The sequence below is a fragment of the Hemitrygon akajei genome, chromosome 4 (genome assembly GCF_048418815.1).
Source record: "Hemitrygon akajei chromosome 4, sHemAka1.3, whole genome shotgun sequence".
NCBI lineage: Eukaryota > Metazoa > Chordata > Chondrichthyes > Myliobatiformes > Dasyatidae > Hemitrygon > Hemitrygon akajei.
This window is the reverse complement of record NC_133127.1, coordinates 40,993,140-41,014,509: the sequence shown is the minus strand read 5'-3', so window position 1 is coordinate 41,014,509 and position 21,370 is coordinate 40,993,140. Positions and strand designations below refer to the sequence as shown.

At 41.7% G+C, this 21,370-nt stretch overlaps 1 protein-coding gene across 8 annotated transcripts in view; it reads left to right on the top strand.

Annotated features, from left to right (window-relative positions):
• bmpr1ba (bone morphogenetic protein receptor, type IBa) overlaps positions 1-21,370 on the top strand; it is a 544,116-nt gene that overhangs the window by 463,664 nt on the left and 59,082 nt on the right. For all 8 annotated transcript variants that reach the window (XM_073042441.1, XM_073042436.1, XM_073042437.1 and 5 more), the window contains 3 exons: positions 3,873-4,032; positions 5,072-5,174; positions 12,301-12,403. In XM_073042441.1, the coding sequence (XP_072898542.1) occupies positions 3,873-4,032; positions 5,072-5,174; positions 12,301-12,403 (366 nt within the window). The remainder of the gene's footprint in view (positions 1-3,872; positions 4,033-5,071; positions 5,175-12,300; positions 12,404-21,370) is intronic.

Genomic DNA, 21,370 nt, shown 5'->3' with positions numbered 1-21,370 from the left:
TAGATGAAAAAGGGACTGGAGTAATGGATGTGACTCCATAAGAAAGACCAACTTGAACCCATATTAGGTTGGAATTCATGAGTTAGTTATTTATATTTACATTTACAAGCATTCATACGAAGAACTAGGAAGAGGTCATTCCACCTTTTGCCTTCGACAAGACCTTAGCCATTTTTTTCAGGCGGAATTTACTCCCTATGCTTTGAATACCTTTATATACATAGATAGATAATAGATAGATATATACTTTCTTGATTCCAAAGGAAACTGCAGCTTTACAAGTGTACAGATTTATAAATATACAAATATTAGAAGGGAAGTAAAAAGGAATAAAAAATAAATAACCTCAAACAGTCTAACAGGAGGGGTCATCACTCTGCCAGCTATAGGTTGGCTTATTATAGAGCCTAATGGTTGAGGATAAGAATGAAGTCATATAGCACTTTTTGGAGCAGTGCAGTTGTCTTAGTTTATCAGCAAAAGTGCTCCTCAGCCAAGGTGGCATGCACAGGGTAAGTAACATTGTTCAGAATTGCCAGGATATTTCATAGGGTCCTTTGTTCTACCACAGCCTCCGGAGTGTCCAGTTTGACTCCCATAACAGAGCCAGCCTTTCTAATCAGTTTATTGAGCGTATTGGCATCACCCGTGCTGATGTCATTACCCGAACACACCACCACATAGAAGATTGTACTAGCAACAACAGGCTGGTAGAACATGTGAAGGAGAGGACTGCATGCTCCAAAAGGCCTCGGTCTCCTTAGGAAATAGAGGTTACTCTGGCTCTTCTTGTACCCAATTTCTGTGTTGATACTCCACTTAAATCTGTCATCCAGGTGCGCCCCAGGTAGTTCTTGGTCCTCACCACATCCGCGTTCTTACCATCAATAGTAAGAGGGAGCAGTGCAGGCTTAGTCTTCCTACAATTATCCATCACCATCTCCTTTGTCTTACTGATGTTGAGCTGCAGATGATTCAGCTTGCACCATTTGACAATGTCCTCCACCTGTCTCTATTTGAATAAGAATGACTGAGCCTTCACAGTCCTCTAAAACAGAGATTCCAAAAGATTCACCACCCTCAGAGGGAAGAGAATTCTTACCTTGATTTTAATTAGCCTATCGCTTATCCTGAGACTGTGACGCCTGGTTCAGGACTTCTCAACCGGGGCAAATATCCTCTCTGCTTCCAAGGGTTGAGCCTTTAAAGGAGTTCATAAGCTTTTACGGTACCACTTTCATACATCTTATTCTACACCAATAGAAAGGGAGACTGAAACCACGAAGAGTAAACCAAACAAAACAAAAAGACAGATATCCTGTTGGGGAAATGAATAGAACATCTTCAAGGTTCATGATGTGATACCTCGTTCAGCATGTTTTTCTCAGTTTTTTTCTGTTTCTTGGGGACAGTACCTCATCCTACCATGCAATAGGAAGGTTGAGGTACCAAGAGAAAGAGTACAGAACATGTTCATCAAGATGTTGTTGGGAATGGAGGGCTTGGTTTATAAGGAGAGGCTGGATAAGCCGGACTCTTTTCCCCATACCAAAGGAAGCTGACGGGTGAACTTACAGAGATTTAGAAAATCATAAGGGGTATAGATAAGGTAGATAGTCACTGTCTATTTCTAGACAGGGGAGTCTAAAACTAGGAGTATAGATTTAAGGTGAGAGGGGGCAGATTTAAAGCAAGCTGTGGTCAAGTTTTTGCAGAAAGTGTGGTGGGTATATAGAATGAGTAGTCAGAGGAACTGATAGAGATGGATATATTATGGTGTTTAAAAGGCATTTGGACAGGGATATTGATGGGAAAGGATTAGAGGAACATAGATCAAACACAAGCAAGTAGAACTAGCTTTGGTGGTCAACTTGGCCAGCGTGAACAAGTTAGATCAAAGGACCTGTTTTTATGCTGTATATCTCAAAGTTAAAAGTGCACTTATTATCAATAAAGTATGTATGCAGTATACAACCCTGAACTTCATCTTCCCTGCAGACAGTTATGAATGAAAGAAGAACCATGGAAGCAACTCGTTGAAAGAAAATCGTCAAACATCAAACCTCCTTCCCCCCCCCCCACCATGTGCAGAAAAATCGCACAAACAGCAACCAAAAAAATTGACCAAAAATCCAGAATAGAAGCACAAAATTAAAAGTCATTTTTCAGTACCTTTCAGCTCATTGTTCGTTATCCACAGGCCACCTGTTTTAAAAATTGCCCAATCATGGTAACAAAAAAAACGAGGAACCAGATCTAGAATTAGAATTCAAACACATCATGAAAACTGGATTAGAGTCCAATCGCATTGTTTAAACCTTACTCTGGCTCCATCCGCCAGCATTATTAAGGAAGAGACATCATGACTTGAACATGAAGACCTTCCCTCGGGAGCAGTGAGAAACAGCCACATGCAGATACCTTCTCCGGCAGCTGCAAGTGTAAGGCTGGTAGACGGTGATGAACACCGGCTCACCTACCGCTCTCGCCTCGATGTTTTCAATCTTCCTCAATGTTTTAATCGATGTGATCTGTGAGAATTGGAGTCGATCGTGGCCCCACGCCTCGTCTGCAGGCTTCCTGGCCTTCATGCCTCACGCTTTGGTCACAGCCTCGTGGAACCCTCTCAGAGATAGCAAAGCGTCAGATCGCCCATCAGCCCAAAATCAGTCTGCCAATGTAGATTACAGGCTCTAACAGGAGTAGAAGCATATCTGAAATAAAAAAGAGGATTAAAAGTAGTGAAAGAAATTGCTTCATGAACTATCCTGAGGATATCGCCTTTGGTAGGAATGTTCTCTGGCGCTATCTTCTTCTGGGCTTCTTCATGACTGTGACATTTAACAGTTTGGGGTAGATCTGGAGTCACATATTGGATATGCAATGTAAGAAGGGCAGATTTTCCTCCCCAAAGGATATGTGAACCAGATGGATTTACATGGCAAATTGCCGTTACTGATGCCAGCTTGCTAAGTTATTTTAACTCACCAAATTGAAATTGCCCAGCTGAGATTTGAACCTGCTGTTTGAAAGAAGTTGACACTTTGAGCTATGAGTAAAAGCTGGAAGGCAAAGACCAGTGTTACTCTGGGTGCCTGTGTGAGTGGAGGAGCCAGGAGACATGAATAGATTCAGTTCCTGGAACATTTGCTTAATGGCACTGAAAACAGGTGTTCCCGTACAGTATGACCTTCCCTTCGGTTCCATAGCAACTTGTTTTTAAGTTATAGATGTTGATGCTTAATATCAATTAACAAAACATTTAACTGTTGGGCTGAGTTCAAACTGACTGCTTCTGCTGGGGCTTTGAATAATCTGGTACAACAGAGTAGAAAGCAGTCACCTGATCTCACCATATGTTCGGTGCTGAATGTGAAGATCTTGCCTTGGTGCCCTCAAAGTTCCACCGATTTATAGCATCAAGCTCGGACTGTGGCAGAGTCGATAAGACTCAGAAGTGAACAACGGACATGATGTGCACAGAGTGAGCTTCTTCAGTCGTGTTACTGTTTGCAAAATGGGACTTTCAGCATGGTCATGTTCAACAAAGCAGGGAAATCACTGTTGGAATGGAGCACATTACGGCAGGAATTTGGGAATAATGTTCCACTTCAGTAATATCTAGGAATGATGATGGCATGCTCAGTTTTGCATTTCACCTTAGCAACAGCACTGTTGATAGTTCAGCTGTGGTTCACCGAGGCATCCGTCTGGGTTCCTGGTCCTACAGTAAAACTTAAGTTGATGCTTGGCTTTAAAGTTAATGTATTGCCAGTTGTATTACATCCTTGAGTCCTTTCCTAGTTTCTGAGGTGGTAGTTACATTTCCCCACATTCTTTCACCAGCTAAATTGTCTCATCTCTTTTCTCAGGTAACTGCCTTGACAACATGCTTCTACGAAGTACAGGGAAGCTGAGCGTGGAAAACAAGGGGGGATACGGCGACAGCACAGTATCGACACCTCCTCAGAGGGATCTGTGGTGCCATTGTCACCACCATTGCCCAGAAGAGTCTGTCAACAACACCTGCAAGTAAGCTGAAATAAAAATCAGAAACATTTTATTGTTGCCAGATCATTGCTGTAGTGTGGTGACCAGAACCGTGAATAGTGGCTGTTACAGTAAAAAGAGAAAAGTACAGAACTTGAAAAGGCCCTTGAGCCTATGATGTTCTCCTGAACTAGTTAAACTAGCAATTAAATATCTAATTGAAGTAATCCTTTCTTCCTACTCACTCCCTCCATTCTTTACACATTTGTAAATGTTTTAAGTACCTCTATTATATTTGCCTCCACTGCCACTCATTCCACACACCATTCTGTGTTATAAAAGCTTGTCCTGTATATCTCCTTTGAACTTGCTTCCTCTCACCCTCAATGCATGCCCTGTAGTATTAGACATTTCAACAGAGAGAGAAAGATACTGGCTGTCTACTCTGACATGCCTCTCATAATCTTATAAACTTCTATTTGTCTCCAACACTCCAGAGGATAAAGCCCACATTTGTCTAGTCTCTCCTTATATGCATATACCATCTAATCCAGGCAGCATGCTGACTCTATATCAGAATAATTAGTACAGCTGACAAAAAAAATGTCAGCAACTAACGGAGACTATGTAAGGTGGGGGATGCAGAGGTAACTGAAAGTTACAAGTGGACCACAAGCAGAAAAAGGCTGAGAACCATTGGTCTATAGGTTCAGGACTCCTGCTTAAAAACTGTATTTTCATAACTGGAAGGTCTCTTCTCTATTAAAAGCTTAAATGTGTCTTTGTCCTTTCTAGAGTCCAAAGTGCACAAGAACATTGCTACCAACTGGCAGAAGGTTAATAAGAGAAATTAATTGATATCACTCTAACCACTCGGGGAGACAGGGTGGAAGCAGAGGTATTTCCCCTTGCTGAGGCACCTAGAACTGGATAGCCACTGATTGTCCCGTTTCCTCTCTGGAATGGCCAAGTGCATGCCATCTATAATCTTGATAACCTCGAAGAACATCTTCTTGGGTTAAATAGAGAACATTTTGTTGTCTGCAGGCAGCTCATTGTAATTATGTTTTTGTGTCTTCAGAACAGATGGTTACTGTTTCACCATCATGGAGGAGGGTGACTCAGGCGGCCATGTCATCACCTCTGGGTGTCTGGGCAAGGAGGGTTCAGACTTCCAGTGTCGGGTGAGTAGCCTTGCTAAATGGGTTCTCTTGAAGCCTTTCCTACTGAGTTTTCTGCTACATGGTCATAGGAGGAGATTGCTAAAGCAAATATTGATATTCTTCTTTCACAGAGAGACACTTTATGATTGACATTGCTCCCAAGGATCTCAAGGAGTATTAATCAGGAATGCTCTAACACCTTCCAGTAATCATTATAAAGATTAGGAAACAAACAAGGTGTGAAGGAACTCAGTGGGTTAGACAGCATCTATCCATGGAAATGGACAATCAATATCATAGGTTGAGAGTCTTCATCTGGATGGATTGATTAGTCTAGAATTGTTCCATTTACTGCTCCTCCATCAACATCCTGGGAATGACCATTAGCTGGAAATACAGTAAAGCCAGACCATCCAGAGAAATATTGTGGCTGTAAGTGCAGATCAGAGGCTGGATATCCCATGGAAAGTGACTCACCTCCCGACACACCAGTGCTTTTCCTCCATCTGCTTGGCACAAGTGATGGGTTTCTGCTAAAACCCCAGAAGCTTGATCCAGGATAAAGTTCACTTGATCTGTAACCATTTGTCCCCTGAAAAACTTCTTGCCTCTGCTACTAGCACTCAATAAACATATTGTGTACCAACTACAAAATGCTCATCCAAGCCACTGGGGCAGCACGTCCACCTCTAAGAATATGAAGGGCAGTGGAGCCATGGGAACACAAATAGCTTAAGTGAGTGACTAAGATTCTGGCAGAGGGGGTGCAATGTTGGTAAATGTAAGTTCATATATTTTGGAAGGAAAATAGAGGTTCAGATTATAATTTAAATGGTAAAAGACATCAGCAAGCTGTTGTGCAGAGGGATGTGGAAAAGTACAAGTGTTCACATCCTGTGGTCATAGAAGGCTCAGTGAAAATGGCTTTATCATGCATCCAGCTTCATCTGGGCTTTCCTGATACCATGACACTATGACATGGGAGATACACAGCTTCTACCCCACTGTTGTTCGACTCTTGAATGAACCTCTTGTATTCCTCCAGCAATTTGTTTGTTTTCGTTTGGGGGGGGGGGGGGGTTGGTAGCACAGTAGCATAGTGGTCAGCATAATGCTTTGCAGTGCCACTGACCTGGGTTCAATTCCTGTTGCTGCCTGTAAGGAGTTTTTTACGTTCTCTTCATGACCATGTGGGTTACCCATGGGTGCTCTGGTTTCCTCCCACATTCCATAGACATAAAAGGTTAGAAGGTTAACTGGCCCATAGGTGCAATTGGATGGCATGCGCTCGTTGGGCTGGAGGAGTCTGCTATCGTCCTGTATCTCAAAGAATCCAAATCAATGTGCACACATCAAGATCCCAAGAACAGCAGGCTGATATGGCCAGGTAATTTTTCAGTGGGTCATGTTGGTTGAGGAATTAATTTTGGCAAGGATATTGGAAGAACTGATTTTCTGTTTTAGTAATAGTGCCATGGCAAATTTTACATTGACAAGAATCCTTTGCTTTAGTTTCTTATCTAGCAGAAGGCAGCTCTGGCACATGAGGGACAGAATCAAATACATCATAGACAATAGACAGTAGGTGCAGGAGTAGGCCATTCGGCCCTTCTAGCCAGCACCGCCATTCACTGTGATCATGGCTGATCATACACAATCAGTACGCAATCATTATTAATTCTCTGTGGATACACAATGTTAATGGACTAGTCTAACTTGGCAATGGAGTATCACTAGAGCAGACTGCTAGACATCTCTTAATCTCTCCCAAACCATTCTTCAGCCAAGTGATTTCTTGTGACAGGATGGGGAAAATATCAAGATAACTCAGTTACCATTAAGGATAAGAAAACTTCTGGATGATCTTTTCCCAGTTACTTAGGCGTGTTGAAACAAAGTTGTCAGTACTCAAGAGACTAAGTTATAGAATGAGGTTAAACAGGCTAGGACTTTATTCATTGAAGCATAGGAGAATGAGGGTAACCGTACAGAGGTGTATTGAGGTTTAAAGTGAAAGGGAAGAGATTTAGCAGGAAACTGAAGGGCAACATTTTTCACATAGAGGGTGGTTTGTCCATACAATGAGCTGCCAGAGAAGGAGGTTGATGCAAGTACAATAACAATGTATAAAAGATACTTAGACAGATACATAGGTAGGAAAGATTTAGAGGCATGGGGGCCATATGACACAAAGGTTGGAGGTGTTGTGGTTAGTATGGAGGGCTGTCAGAAGTTACAGTTGGGACATTGACAGGAAAACTGCGCTGAGAAGTGGCAGATGGAGTTCGACCCAGATAAGTGTGAGCTGGTTCATTTTGGTAGGTCAAATATGATGGCAGAATATAGCATTAATGGTAAGACTCTTGGCAGTGTGGAGGATCAGAAGGATCTTGGAGTCCGAGTCCATAGGACACTCAAAGCTGCTGTGCAGGTTGACTCTGTGGTTAAGAAGGCGTATGGTGCATTGGCCTTCATCAATCGTGGGATTGAGTTTAGGAGCCGAGAGGTAATGTTGCAGCTATATAGAACTCTGGTCAGACACCACTTGGAGTACTGTGTTCAGTTCTGATCGCCTCACTACAGGAAGAATGTGGAAACCATAGAAAGGGTGCAGTGGAGATTTGCAAGGATGTTGCCTGGATTGGGGAGCATGCCTTATGAGAATAGGTTGAGTGAACTCGGCCTTTTCTCCTTGGAGCGACGGAGGATGAGAGGTGACCTGATAGAGGTGTAAAAGATGATGAAAGGCATTGATCTTGTGGATAGTCAGAGGCTTTTTCCCGGGGCTGAAATGGCTAGCACAAGAGGGCACAGTTTTAAGGTGCTTGGAAGTAGGTACAGAGGAGATGTCAGGGGCAGGTTTTTTACGCAGAGAGTGGTGAGTGCGTGGAATAGGCTGCCGGTGATGGTGGTGGAGGTGGATACGATAGGGTCTTTTAAGAGATTCCTGGATAGGTACATGGAGCTCAGAAAAATAGAAGGCTATGGGTAACCCTACGTATTTTCTAAGGTAAGGACATGTTCAGCACGGTTTTGTGGGTCGAAGGGCCTGTATTGTGCTGTAGGTTTTCTATATTTCTAAATGCAGACAAGTGGGACAAATTTGGTTGGACATCTAAGTCAGCATGGATGAGTTGGACCAAAGGGCCTGTTTCCATGCTGTGTGACTCTGTGACTGTATAATTTTATCCTCTACTGGCAACCAATTTCCCCTGTTAAAGTTCACTTGTATCTCTTCAGCTTCACTCTATGGCTACTCTGGGGTATCAGGGGTTAACTATAAGGGCATACAGTAAATCTGGAGAAATGATCTGAAACCAGACCAATCCTGCAGATGAATCTTCAGGGCACACTTAGCCCTGAGGGTTGCATTGTCTGCCCTCCCATGGACTGACGAGCCAGTGACTCTCCAATGTCCAGGGTCCACAACAGTTTGGAATGGTTAATCTTGAGGGTGAGCAGTAGTGCGGAGCCTGCACAGTGTAAGCTGGTGGCACACAATGCTGTAAAACCTCAATTTCACATGAGCAGGTGTAATCAATCTGATCCTTGCATATTGGAACCAGATTTCACACAGATCTGCTGGTGCATAAATCACAAGAGTGAACAGGAAGGATTTCAGCTCCAGGTTTTGGAACCGTAATTGTGTGCATGTGTAATGACTGTGCTGTGCCAGCATTGCAGAGCGCAGGTTCCCTGCAGATTGAGCAACGCATAATTCCTCACTTGTTGTGGCAGACTTGTTAAATAACACAGACCACCCGAGAGGTCAAAATTGTTAGGAGAGGTATTTATTGATGCTGACTGTCTAGCCCCCTTCTTTATTATCCGGGACACGTACACATTTTTGAAGACCAATTAATAAGAGGTCCAGCTTCAAATGAGAGTTGGCACTTCTGCACATTGCCAGTCTTTCCCTGGTGCAGTCTTTTGTAGACTCTTGCAACTGTGTTCATTTTCCCTGCCAGCCTAGTTGCTGTGTTGATCTGCAGGCCCACGGCTGTCCCGCTGTGGAGTGCGATGCAGTGAGCAGTAAATGAGTAAAGTGACAGTTGCATTTATATAGTGTAATCCACAACTTCCCAGAATAGTTGGTAAGTAGTTTACAACTTCAGTGTAGTAAAGAAACGTAAAAGACTGCAGATGCTGGGGATCTGGAGGGAAAAAAAACTGCTAGAGGAACTCAGTGAGTCAGGAGGCAAAGGGACAATTGAAGTTTTGCACATTGAGACCTGAAAACTGATTTGTTCACAGTAAAATCTTTGTCAGGAATGTGACATTGGCCAGATTTTGTCAAGGAATAATTAATGGCCAGGAGCAGTCTGCCCCTCGAGGACTGTGCCCAGACGTTGCTCATATCCAAAAGTTAGCAACTCAAGGAGTGCAAAACTACATCAGGGCTATCATCCTACTTGTTTTTCTGTTCACACCTCTGGTCTAGGAGTTAAACCTGCTGAGTCAGAGAGGAGGTACTCAGTCCAGAGACACCACTGTTATTACGAGCCTAGACTTAATAGCGTTAATAGCCAGCAGTTAGTGAGTGTTATGGAGTCATACAGTTATACAGTATAGAAACAGGCCCTTTGGCCCAACTTGTCCATGCTGGTAAGGTTGCCTGCCAGAGCTAAACAATTTGCCTGTGTTCGGCCTATCTTTCTATCTATGTACCTGTCCAAATGTATTTTAAGCAGTGTAATTTTACCCATGTCCATCACTTCTTCTGACAACTTGTTCCATGTACCTGAGGTTGCTTCTCCTGTCTCTTTTAAATTTCCCCCCTCTCACCTTAAACCTATGCCTAGAGAAAAAGACTGTGACCATTCATGTTATCTGTGCCACTCATAATTTTGTAAATTTCTGTTGAGTCAGTACTCATCTTTCTGCACTAGAGAAAATAAAATCCCATCCGACCTCCTTAAAACTCAAACCCTGGTAACATCTTCATGAATGTTTTCAGCACCCTTTCCAATTTAATTGTATCCTTCCTCGTGTTGGGTGATCAGAAATGCACACAATACTCCAAGTGTGTCTCACCAGTAATTTGTACTGTTGTAATATGCACTTGTACATAACTGTTTTCCTTTATCTGTGCGCTATCCTGAAATAACTTCACCTCTGTAAGTAAATCAGCTTGAAGCTTGAATCTGAATTCAATTTATCATATACATCTGGAACAACAGTCATTACTAAACTAGTTGACCAAATCTCCTTTAGGGAAGGAACTCTGTTTTCCACTCCTGGTCTGCTCTCAAAATGACTCAATGTTCAAGTAATCTAGAAAACTACAGGACAGAACAGTTCTCATCAACTTCACAGGGCAGTTAGAGATATGCAGTGGATAAGATGAAAACTTATGCTTCATTGTCTTGTCTGCACCAATTCACAGGGGTATGATAATATAAACCAGTATAAGCCATGTGTATCATTAAATTTACATGGTAATGCTCTGTGCTCCAGGTATAGACTACATTTAGTTCTTTTCAAATTTAAATGCTAATAAGCTTTACACAGGTATCTAAGGTCAGTTAGATTTTGCCCCTCAGGATCAATTAATGTAATTTCTGTCCACTTTGTTGAGTTAATTCATTGATCAAATTATTCAATCAAGATGTTGAAAATTTGTTTTTAAAAATACTCATGTTAAAGACTTGTCTGAACTTTTCCCTTTCTAAATGCCAGAATGACAACTTCCATCAGGAGGTTAAACAGGGAACTAATAACCTTCACTATGTGCCAACAGCTTCATCTACATGAACGCCGAGTAATAAAATTTGGGGCCATTAGAATTAAAAATGATGAAGAGACAGTGTGTGTGAGGGTAATATAGGTTTGTTATTTGTTAATTTGCTCATATTATTTAATATTTATCTGAGCTTTGTGTATTTTCAAAGAAGATTTTTTATAAGTTCATTCAAGGGATGTGGATTGCACAGGAAAAGCCAGTAATTAATTGTCCATTCCTAGTTGTCCTTGAGAAAGTGGTGATGAGCTGTCTTATTGAACCACTCAGTTTTTGATGTGTAGACTTCCCAGAGCTATTAGAGAGGGAGTTCCAGGACTTTGACCCAAAATGTTGAAGGAGCTGTAATATAATCCCAGGGCAGGATAGTTTTGAGCTTGGAGGGTTGTTCTGCCCTTGTCTTTCTAACTGTTAGACTTTGTGGATTTGAAAGGTGCCTAAGGGGTTTTGGTGAGTTGCTGTAGTGCATCTTGCAGTGGTATAAGCTGCTGCTACTGTGGATGGGTGAATGGTTGTGGATGGGGAGCTGTCAAGTGGGCTGCTATGTCCTATATTGTATCAAGCTTCAAGTCCATTTATTCACTTTAAGTATTTTGAGCACACAGAGATTATGATAAGGTACTAAATAAATGCTGAGCTTTATTGCCTGTAAATGAGAATTCGGTAGAAATGAGATCATCGAGTAACACAACACAGAGACGGGTCCTTCAGGTCCATGCTGACCAAGGTGCCCATTGAAGCTCGTCCTATTTGTCCACCTTTGGCCCTTAACATTCTAAATTCCATCCATGTATCTATCCAATGATCTTTGAAAATGTGTTCTTGTACCTGCTTAAGCCATTTCCTCTGGTAGCTCTTTCCATATATGGACCACCCTCTGTGTGTGTTTAAAAAAAAGTTTAAGTCTCTCTCTTCTCACCTTGCCTATACCTTCTAGTTCTTGATTTGACAACTCTTGGGAAAAAGACTAAGTGCATTCACTCTATCTGTGACCCGTATGATCTTGTATACCTTTAAGATCAACGAGGTATTCTTTTTTTTGATTGATTAACTGGTGATGTGTGTGTATGACACGAGTGACCGCAGATGCTGGAAATCTTTAGCAACATGTGCAAAATACTAGAGGAACTCGGCTGCTCAGGCAGCATCTATGGAGGGAAATGAACAGTATTTGTTTCCTGACATGACTCTTCAATGGTTTTTCATTGCTTCCCTCTCCCATATCCTCTCTGTTGGAAAACTTACCCCTTCCTCTATTTTAAAAATATGTCTGAGTTGAGATCTTACGAAATGGAAAGAATGACTGACCCAAACAGGTGGAAGGGGATGGAAGAAGAATAAATATTTGCAAGAGAAGTTCCCACCAGTTTAACCTTTTTAATTCTCTCTCCCTCTTTTGCTGTTAAGGACACTCCCAAGTCATCCCAGCGGCGAGCCATCGAATGTTGCACCGATCGAGATTTCTGCAATCGAGATCTGCACCCTACGCTTCCACCCCAAGATATGAGAGGTAATGTGAATGAAGAACCATTTAACAACCTAAGGTTGCCTGATTCTGAACAGTATTTATTAGATATTGCCAACCAAATTAGAACCAGTGGGGGAAAAAATAAGGTTAGGTGCTGGAACTGAAACTCTCTGGTTTGATTTTCAAAAGGGGCAACCTAGACTCGTGATGTTGTACAACATCCAACAGCAGCCGTGGCAAAGCAACAGCACAACCCCGTTGATGCAGAAGGCCTTCTGGCATCCTTTTCATAATGAATTATTGGTAATTGGATTTATTATTAGACCAAGGTTCTTCTTCTTCTTCTTAGCCCATCACCCCTGCTGTGGCATTGGCCACTGACAGCAGCTCATCAGAGTTCTCTATCCTGGGACCAGTCTTTCAAATTGTCCCCATGTGTAGCTGTTACAACCTTGGCTCTCAAGAAGTAACATAAGGAGTCTGGCGGCAACAGGAATTACAAACAAATGATGTTTATTAAAATAAAGTTAAGGTAAAGGGGGATAAAGGTGATGTGTGGTGTGGCAGTGCTGGCTGCAGAATGGGAGGGAAAGAGTGGGAGTAGCCTTGTTTTTAAGCAGTCCCCAGGAGGTGTCAGTGGTGGAAGGGTAATTGTAGGTGTCCCAAGGAACTACAAAACAGGTTAAAGAGAAACCACAGACCAGGAAATGTACAGGACATAACAGTAGCCCATCTCCAAAGATCCTTCCTCTCCCAGGGGTGAGGTCTGTGGGGCTTGTGTTGGCATTTCTGAAGCTCTGGTTTTTTTACGTGATGGGGTTGCTAGCCCCATGCCCAATCCTCCTCCTTTCGCAGCAGACTTGAGATCATCCATGGCAGAGATATTATACTAAGGTGCAGTGGAAAATTTTGTTTAGCATGCTATCCATAAAGATCATTTCATCACACCAGTGCATTGAGGTAGTACAAGGGAAAAGCAATAACAGAATGCAGAATACAAGGATCAACTTTGTTCGCCATATGTATTGATATGTATCAGATATTTGCAGTGGTGTTTGAGCACAGCATGCAACCAAAAAAAAACAGCATTCAACAATTATGAAGAATGAACAATTATGATCGGGTTGTTGTGATGGGAGATTTTAACTTTCCTCATATTGACTGGCTTCTGCTTAGTGCAAGGAGTTTAGATGGGGTGGAGTTTGTTAGATGTATTCAGGAAGGTTTTCGGACACACTATGTAGGTCATCCAACTTAGAGGAGAGGCTGTACTTGATTTGGTATTGGGAAAAGAACCTGGTCAAGTGTCTGATCTCTTGGTGGGAGAGCATTTTGGAGGTTGTGACCACAACTCTATCTCCTTCACCATAGCGCTGGAGAAGGATGGGAGCAGACAATTTGGGGAAATCATTTAATTGTGGTAGGGGGAAATATGATGCTATTAGGCAGGGGCTTGGGATCATAAGTTGGGAGCAGATGTTCTCAGGAAAATGCACAGCAGAAATGTGGCAAATGTACAGGGAACATTTGCATGGAGTTCTGCATAGGTATGTTCCATTGAAGTAGGGAAAGGATGGTAGGGTTAAGGAATCATGGTGCACAAAGGATGTGGAAAATCTAGTTAACAAAAGAAAAGTTAAAAACAAAAGAAAAGCTTATGAAAGGTTCAAGAATCTAGTTTCTGTTAGAGCTCAAGTAAATTACAAGATTGCTAGGAAGGGGCAATTGGGGTCCATGCCCATAGGACACTCAAAGCTGTTGAGCAGGTTGGCAGTGTTGTTAAGAAGGTTTATGGTATGTTGGCATTCATCAGTTGTGGGATTGAGTTCAAGAACCGCGAGGTAATGTTACAGTTGCATAAGACTTTAGTCAGACCCCACTTGGAGTACTGTGTTCATTTCTGGTCACCTCACTGCAGGATGGATGTGGATTCTATAGAGAGAGTGCAGAGGAGATTTACAAGGATGTTGCCTGGATTGGAGGGCGTACCTTATGAGAATAGGTTGAGTGAACATGGCCTTTTCTCCTTGGAGTGACGGAGGATGAGAGGAGGCCTGATAAAGGTGTATAAGATGATGAGGGGCTTTAATCGTGTGGATAGCCAGAGGCTTTTTCCCAGGGCTGAAATGGCTAACACAAGGAGGCATATTTTAAGTTGCTTGGAAATGGGGATGTCAGGGGTAAGTTTCTCACACAGTGTGTGGTGGGTGCGTGGAATGCACTGCTTTGGTGGTGGTGGAAGTGGATACAATAGGGTCCTTTAAGAGTCTTTTAGATAGGTACATGGAGCTTAGAAAAATAGAGGGCTATGTGCTAGGGAAATTCTAGGCAGTCTTTAGAGTGGGTTACGTGGTCGGCACAACAATGTGGGCCGAAGGGCCTGTAATGTGCTGAAGATTTCTATGTTCTATGTTCTAATAAAGAATTATATTAAAAATAAGTTAAGAGGTTAAACTATGAACATGGAATAAAATGTGCATAAATACATAAATACCAGCATGTATTTACAATGTGAACAGCATTATAAAAAGTGGTTTAAAGTGTTTACAATTCATTTCAACGGGGGGGGGGGGGGGGACTAACTAGAATGATTAATTAGATTAACCACCTGGGGGAAGAAACTTTTAAAATGGCATGAAGGTTTTGTTTTAATAGCCATTTAGCACTTTCCAGAAGGGAGCTTTTAGAAAAGGCAGTGTGCAGGGTGGGTGGTATCTACAATGATCTTTCCTGCCTGCTTCTTTGTGAGAAACGAGCCCTGCAGTAGTGATAGACTGCAACCAAAGAGTCTTTCTGCCGTCTTGACAGTTCACTATAGTTATTGTATACTGTGAGAGGATGCTGCGGCAAACCAGACGGTAATCACCAACTGCCAGTAGACATAAACCAGAAGATATAGAAGAATCAGGCCATTTAGTCCATCGAGTTTGCTCCAAAATGTATCTACTGCTGAATCTTATTGTTAATGAAGGAGATATGGTTCTTCCATATGAAGTCCTGCTAATTAACGATGCCCAGGAACCGGAATGTTGAAATGCTGCTAACTGCAGAGTTGTTGATGATGAGTGGGTATAATGTTACCTTATGGAGACAGTCTAGTGCAAGTAGACAATAAGGAGCAAGGACCAAGGACCATGACAAAGTTGACTGAGAAGATCAATAGTTCAAGAGTCTTATAATAGTGTGATAGAAACTTAATGAGCCTGGTATTGCTTGTTTACAAGTTTTCTTCCCAATGGAAGGGGGAAGAAGAGAAAATGATCAGAGAGGGAAGGGTCTTTGATCATGTTGGCTGATTTCCTGAGGCAGTAGGGAGTGTTGACAGAGTGAAGGGAAGGAAAGCTGTTTTTTTATGATGGGCTAGACTGGGTCCATAACTCTCTGTAGTTTCTTGCAGTCATGGGTAGAACAGCTGCCATCCCAAGTTGTGATGCATGTGGATAGGATGATTTCTGTGCAGCATCTTGAAGAAATGGTGAGGGTCAGCAGGGATTTGTCAGGTTCTGTTGGTCTTCTGAGGAAGTAGAAGCAGTTGTGTGCTTTCTTGATACCGAGAACTTTGACGAGCCCTGCCCTTTCATTTAGCTCAGCTCAAAGAACCTTTGGCAGCCATACGTGCGAGGTTATCAAACTGTCTAAACAGGCAATCATATTAAAAGAATTTTCACCCTTTGGAAAGAGGGAAGCAATTTTAAACTAATGTTTTAAAGAATATGTCAGTTGCTAAAGATCAGAGTTTATTTATGTTGAAAATAATCATTATATAGTAATTTATTTTACTATTGTTTACTTTCTAGAAAATTACAAGGTGTGTGCAGATTATGGCTTTTTATGCAAAAGAGTTTGCTTAGCACTGATTGTGGCTTACTTAGTACTATTAAAAGCTTACTTGGACCTCCTGTAACAAAGTGTAACACCGTCACCTTTTTTTGCAGTGGGATTTGTTAGTAGAAGTTTATAACTTCGTTTTACTTCAGCTTAATTGTAATAGAGAAGTCTGCAAGCAGTGAATTCTATCTAGGCGCACTGACAACTGGCTGACAGGAAGTCCACAATTTCCATGCTAGATTACACGTGCACGGAGATGTTTAAGTTTCACTGACAGTTTCACAGAGTAACAGTGGCAAATGCGAGCAGTTTTACCATCATTACCATGGCAACATGATCCCATATGGATTAGTTGGTTACATTTCACCCCCATGATTTGTTTTTACATTCTCTGCTGCTGTTTGTGGCTCTCAAGTTGTGTGTCACTATCTTGTTCTCAAATCCTTGTCAGTGCTGGTCTGAGTCTAAATGCTGTTTAGATTCTTGTGGAGTTGGCCTTTATTGTATTTTGAAGTGCCTCATGTAACTGATGAGATCCACACGTTAGCAGACGCAATGCACGTTCTGGGAATGCAGCCATGGAAGAGATTAGAGTGAAACGAAAAAAAAAATAATCTGCAGATGTTGGAACTTCCTTATGTTGGATATTTTCAGGATATTGATGGTAACTGAAAGTGTAGAGGGGGAGAAGCCATTTCCTTTGTTTGAGGGGACAGAGTCTCAAAATTGGAATCAGACTTTCTGGGGGTGGAGTTGTGAAAAACTTCAACCTGTGGACAGAGTTAGAAATTTGAAACTAATTTCTGCGAAGTTTCACTGGAATTAGAATAATGGTTCATTTAAAAGTTGTGATTGTCTTTTTGGTGAGTTTGTAGTGTTTGTAGTTAGATCGTCCATACCGCACTGAACATTGGGATATGTTTAATCGGCCGAATGGTTTCTTCTTGTTACTAAATTCCTGTGTTCCCACAAATGAAAAACAGAAACAGTCTGCAGGTCAGACGGACTCCAAGGAACTGAGATCGACCCATTCCTATACCAAGGAAAAATGAAATATTTGATTCTCTCCCAATTTGGCTCACACCTTCCGAAGTTTGAAATCTGCAATAACAAGAATAAGAATAGAACTATTTAGTAATAAACAGCAGAATTCCATCAAGAATCACAAACTATTGATTTAACGACATGTCTTTAAACTAATAAATATCTCAGCATGCCTCACTAGCGCAACACTGAGATTAGCTGGAAGTGAAAGACATTTGGTTGCTAGAGATGAATCCAGTGTATGGGGTACAGACATGGTCATCTTTTCTAGTCTATGTGGGCTTTGACAATGTTAGTGAATAGTTTGTTGCATGTGCTTCAATGTGCACATGCAAGCACCCGTACACACACAGTTGGACTGAAGAGCCTATTTGTGCTATATGACCCGGTGACTCCTTGGAACTTAAAGGACAGTTGTGATTAGTGAGTCTTACTCAGCAAAAGGCGAAATACTAATTCTCAACGGAAATAACTCAGGAACTCAGCAATGGGAGCAAACTATGTAGCCCCTCCAGAGTATTCCGCCAGTAATTAGAATGACTAATCTGTACCTTTAACCCGTCTTGATTTGCAACTCTTAATACCCTCACCTAATAAAAGAAGTTACCTGGTGTCAGGTTGTTAGGTTTCTCTCTCCACTACAGCCCATCAATCACAGTTGTGACTTTTTTATTTAACCCACCCCTCAGTAGTTTTTTTTTGGGAGTAAGAGTTCCACATTTCTGGCAGCATTGACTCAGAGAAACTTCTCGTAAATTCTCACTGAATGACTTAGATGTTAAAAGGATACCCCTTGGTTATAGATTTCCCACAAAAAGGATTCTTTTTCATTACTACTGTTATACAGTGCAGGACAGTACAAAGCTGAGGATTCAAAAGAAGTTTATCTCCTGCTGAAATAAGAGTAAGGTGTCTATAAAAATGGTTGGATTCCAAGTCCAAAATTACTCACAAATTAGTTGCTAAGTGCAATATCTTAAGGCTGGTCTTCACATGGTCTAATTATACTTGTTGTGTAACATGCAGAATATGCACTAGAGCACTTGACGAATTGATTTCACTCATGGTAACATCAAAAGAGATTCTGCTGTGAACAGCTGGTGTGGTGATTTTCCAGAGGGAAATTATAAATCACGTTTATGAGAATGTGTACAACTGTTTGCACAAGGGAGTTGCGAAAGATTACCTGTACATATTCCAATTAGTTTCTCATTGCTTTTCATTTTGTCTGAACGTTGAAACCATTTCAGACTACTCTGAAATCATTTCAAAGCACATCTCCCGCCTGATTATCATTCGTCTGAAGGGTCTATTTAAGCTGACTGTCATTCTTAATTAAAATCGCAGATCTGAACTGTGTCCTTTGAGAAATCAAAGGACCTTTAAGTTAAGCACTCTTTATAAGGGATGAATAATATTCTGAGTATTCCAGGGATGGGGGAGGGTGCTGGGAGGGAAGGTAATTTGGAAGACAACCATTCAGTCAAGGCACAAACAGAGGCATCATGAAATACTTTCCACGTGCCTGGATGAGTGCAGCTCCAACAATAGTCAAGAAGCTCAACACAATCCAGTTCAAAGCAGCCCGCTAGACTGGCACTTCATACACAACCTTAAGTGCTTATTTATTCCACCACTGGTTCTATTGGCTGCAGTATGCACCATCTCTAGTATTCACAACAGTGACTTAACCAGCCTACTTTCACAGCTCCTCACAACTGCACAGTCTTTGGAACCAGGAAGGAGGTCGACAGGCGTCTCAGTAAATTGGTTTATTATTTTTATGCGTACCAAGGAATGGTGACAAACCCGGTTTTGCACGCCATCCACACAGATCATTTCATCACATTGGTTCATGGAGGTAACAGAAGGAAAACAATAACAGGATGCAGAATAAAGTGTTATTCTTACAGAGAAAGTGCAGTTCATGCAATAAAGCCAAAATTGAGACTGTTGTCATATTGCACAATTATATGGGTGCACAGGTGCAATTGAAACAACATCACAGGCATATTGAGTCATGGAGAAGTACAGCACAGAAACAGGCCCTTCGGCCCATTTAGTCTGTACCAAAACAATTTAAGTCAAGTCAAGTCAAATCACTTTTATTGTCATTTCAACCATAACTGCTGGTACAGTACATAGTAAAAATGAGACAACATTTTTCAGGACCATGGTGTTACATGACACAGTACAAAAACTAGACTGAACTATGTTTTAAAAAAAACAGCACAGAGAAAGCTACACTAGACTACAGACCTACACAGGACTGTGTAAAGTGCACAAGACAGTGCAGACATTACAATAAATAATAAACAGGCTGCCTATTTCCATTGACCTACACCCCTGCCATAGCCATCCATACCCCTACTATTCATGTACCTATCCAAACTTCTCCTAAATGTTGAAATTGAAATTGCATGCATCACTTGAGCTGGCAGCAAATTCCACATTCTCGCGACCCTCTGAGTGAAGTAGTTTCCCCTCATGTTCCCCTTAAACGGATCATCTTTCATCCTTAACCAATGACCTCTGGTTTTAGTCCCACCCTCTTTATGTTCTGACAAATACAGTCTTAACCTATTCAATCTTTCCTTATAACTCAGGTCCTCCAGACCCGGCAGCATCCTTTTCAATTTTCTCTGCACTTATTCAATCTTTCCAGTCAGAGAGGCAACCCTTTGCTACCAGTCTCTGGCTTCTCCCAGCAAGCCAATGCTTAATCCAATTTACTACCTCATTCTGAATGCCGAGCAACTAAACCTTCTTGACCAACCTCCCTTGCGGGACCTTGTCAAATGCCTTACTAAAGTCCATGTAGACCACATACACTGCTTTGCCTTAATCAACTTTCCTGGTAGTTTCCTCAAATTTATCTATAAGATTGGTTAGTCATGAGCTACCACACACAAAGCCATGCTGACTATCCTTAATCAGTCTGTGTGTGTCCAAGTATTAATATATCTGGTCCCTTAGAATGCCTTCCAATAACTTTCCCACAGCTGATGTCAGACTCACTGGCCTATAATTTCCTGATTTCTGTTTAGAGCCTTTTTTAAACAGTGGAACAACATTGGCTATTCTCCCATCCACTGGTACCTCTCCTGCCGCTAAGGATGACGTAAGTATCTCTGCTAGGGCCCCAGCAATTTCTGCACTTGTATCCCATAGGGTCAAATGGAACACCTTGCCAGACCCTGGGGATTTATCCACTCTGACATGCCTCAGGGTAGCAAGCACCTCCTCCTCTGCAATCTGTACAGGGTCCATGAAGTTGAAGCCTTTTTGCCTCCTAAAGACTCTGTATCCATCTCCCAAGTAAATACAGATGTAAAGAATGCACTTAGGATATCCCCATCTGTTTTGGTTCCACACATGGATTACCATTCTGGTCTTCCAGAGGACCAATTTTGGCCCTTGAAGTCCCTTTGCTCTTAACATATCTGTAGATTCTCCTTCACCTTGTCTGGTAAAGCAACTTCATGCCTTCTTTTAGCCTTCCTGATTTTCTTCTTGTATGTTGTGTTGCATTTCTTGTACTCCATAAGCACCTCATTTGTTCCTGTCTGCCTATACCTGCTGTGCACCTCCTTTTTTGCCTTAACCAGGACCTCAATATCTCTTGAAAAGCAAGCTTTCCTACACTTGTTATCCTTACCTTTTGTTCTGACACATACAAGCTTTGTACTCTCAAAATTTCATTTTTGATGACCTCCCACTTTCCAAATACACCTTTGCCAGAAAAACAGCCTGTCCTAATCCACACTTCCCAGATAATTTCTGATACCATCAAAATTGGCTACACTTGTGGGCTGCCCCCACCACATCCTCAGACTGTTCCTGTTGTTGATTCAAATGACACATTTCAAGTTCAAGCTTATTGTCACCTGACTGTGCAAACATACAACCAAATGAAACAATGTTCCTCTGGACCACAGTTCACCCATAATACATATATCACATACTGCACATAAAACAAAATATTACCACAAATAAAATATGAAAATATAATTCAAAATGCATGTGAAGTGTTTAGCACAGGTAAACAGCAAGCAGCTCGCTGTCCTAGTGATGAGATCTCAGTTGTAGCAGGGTATTCATTAGTCTCATAGCCCAAGAAGCTGTTACTAAGTCTGG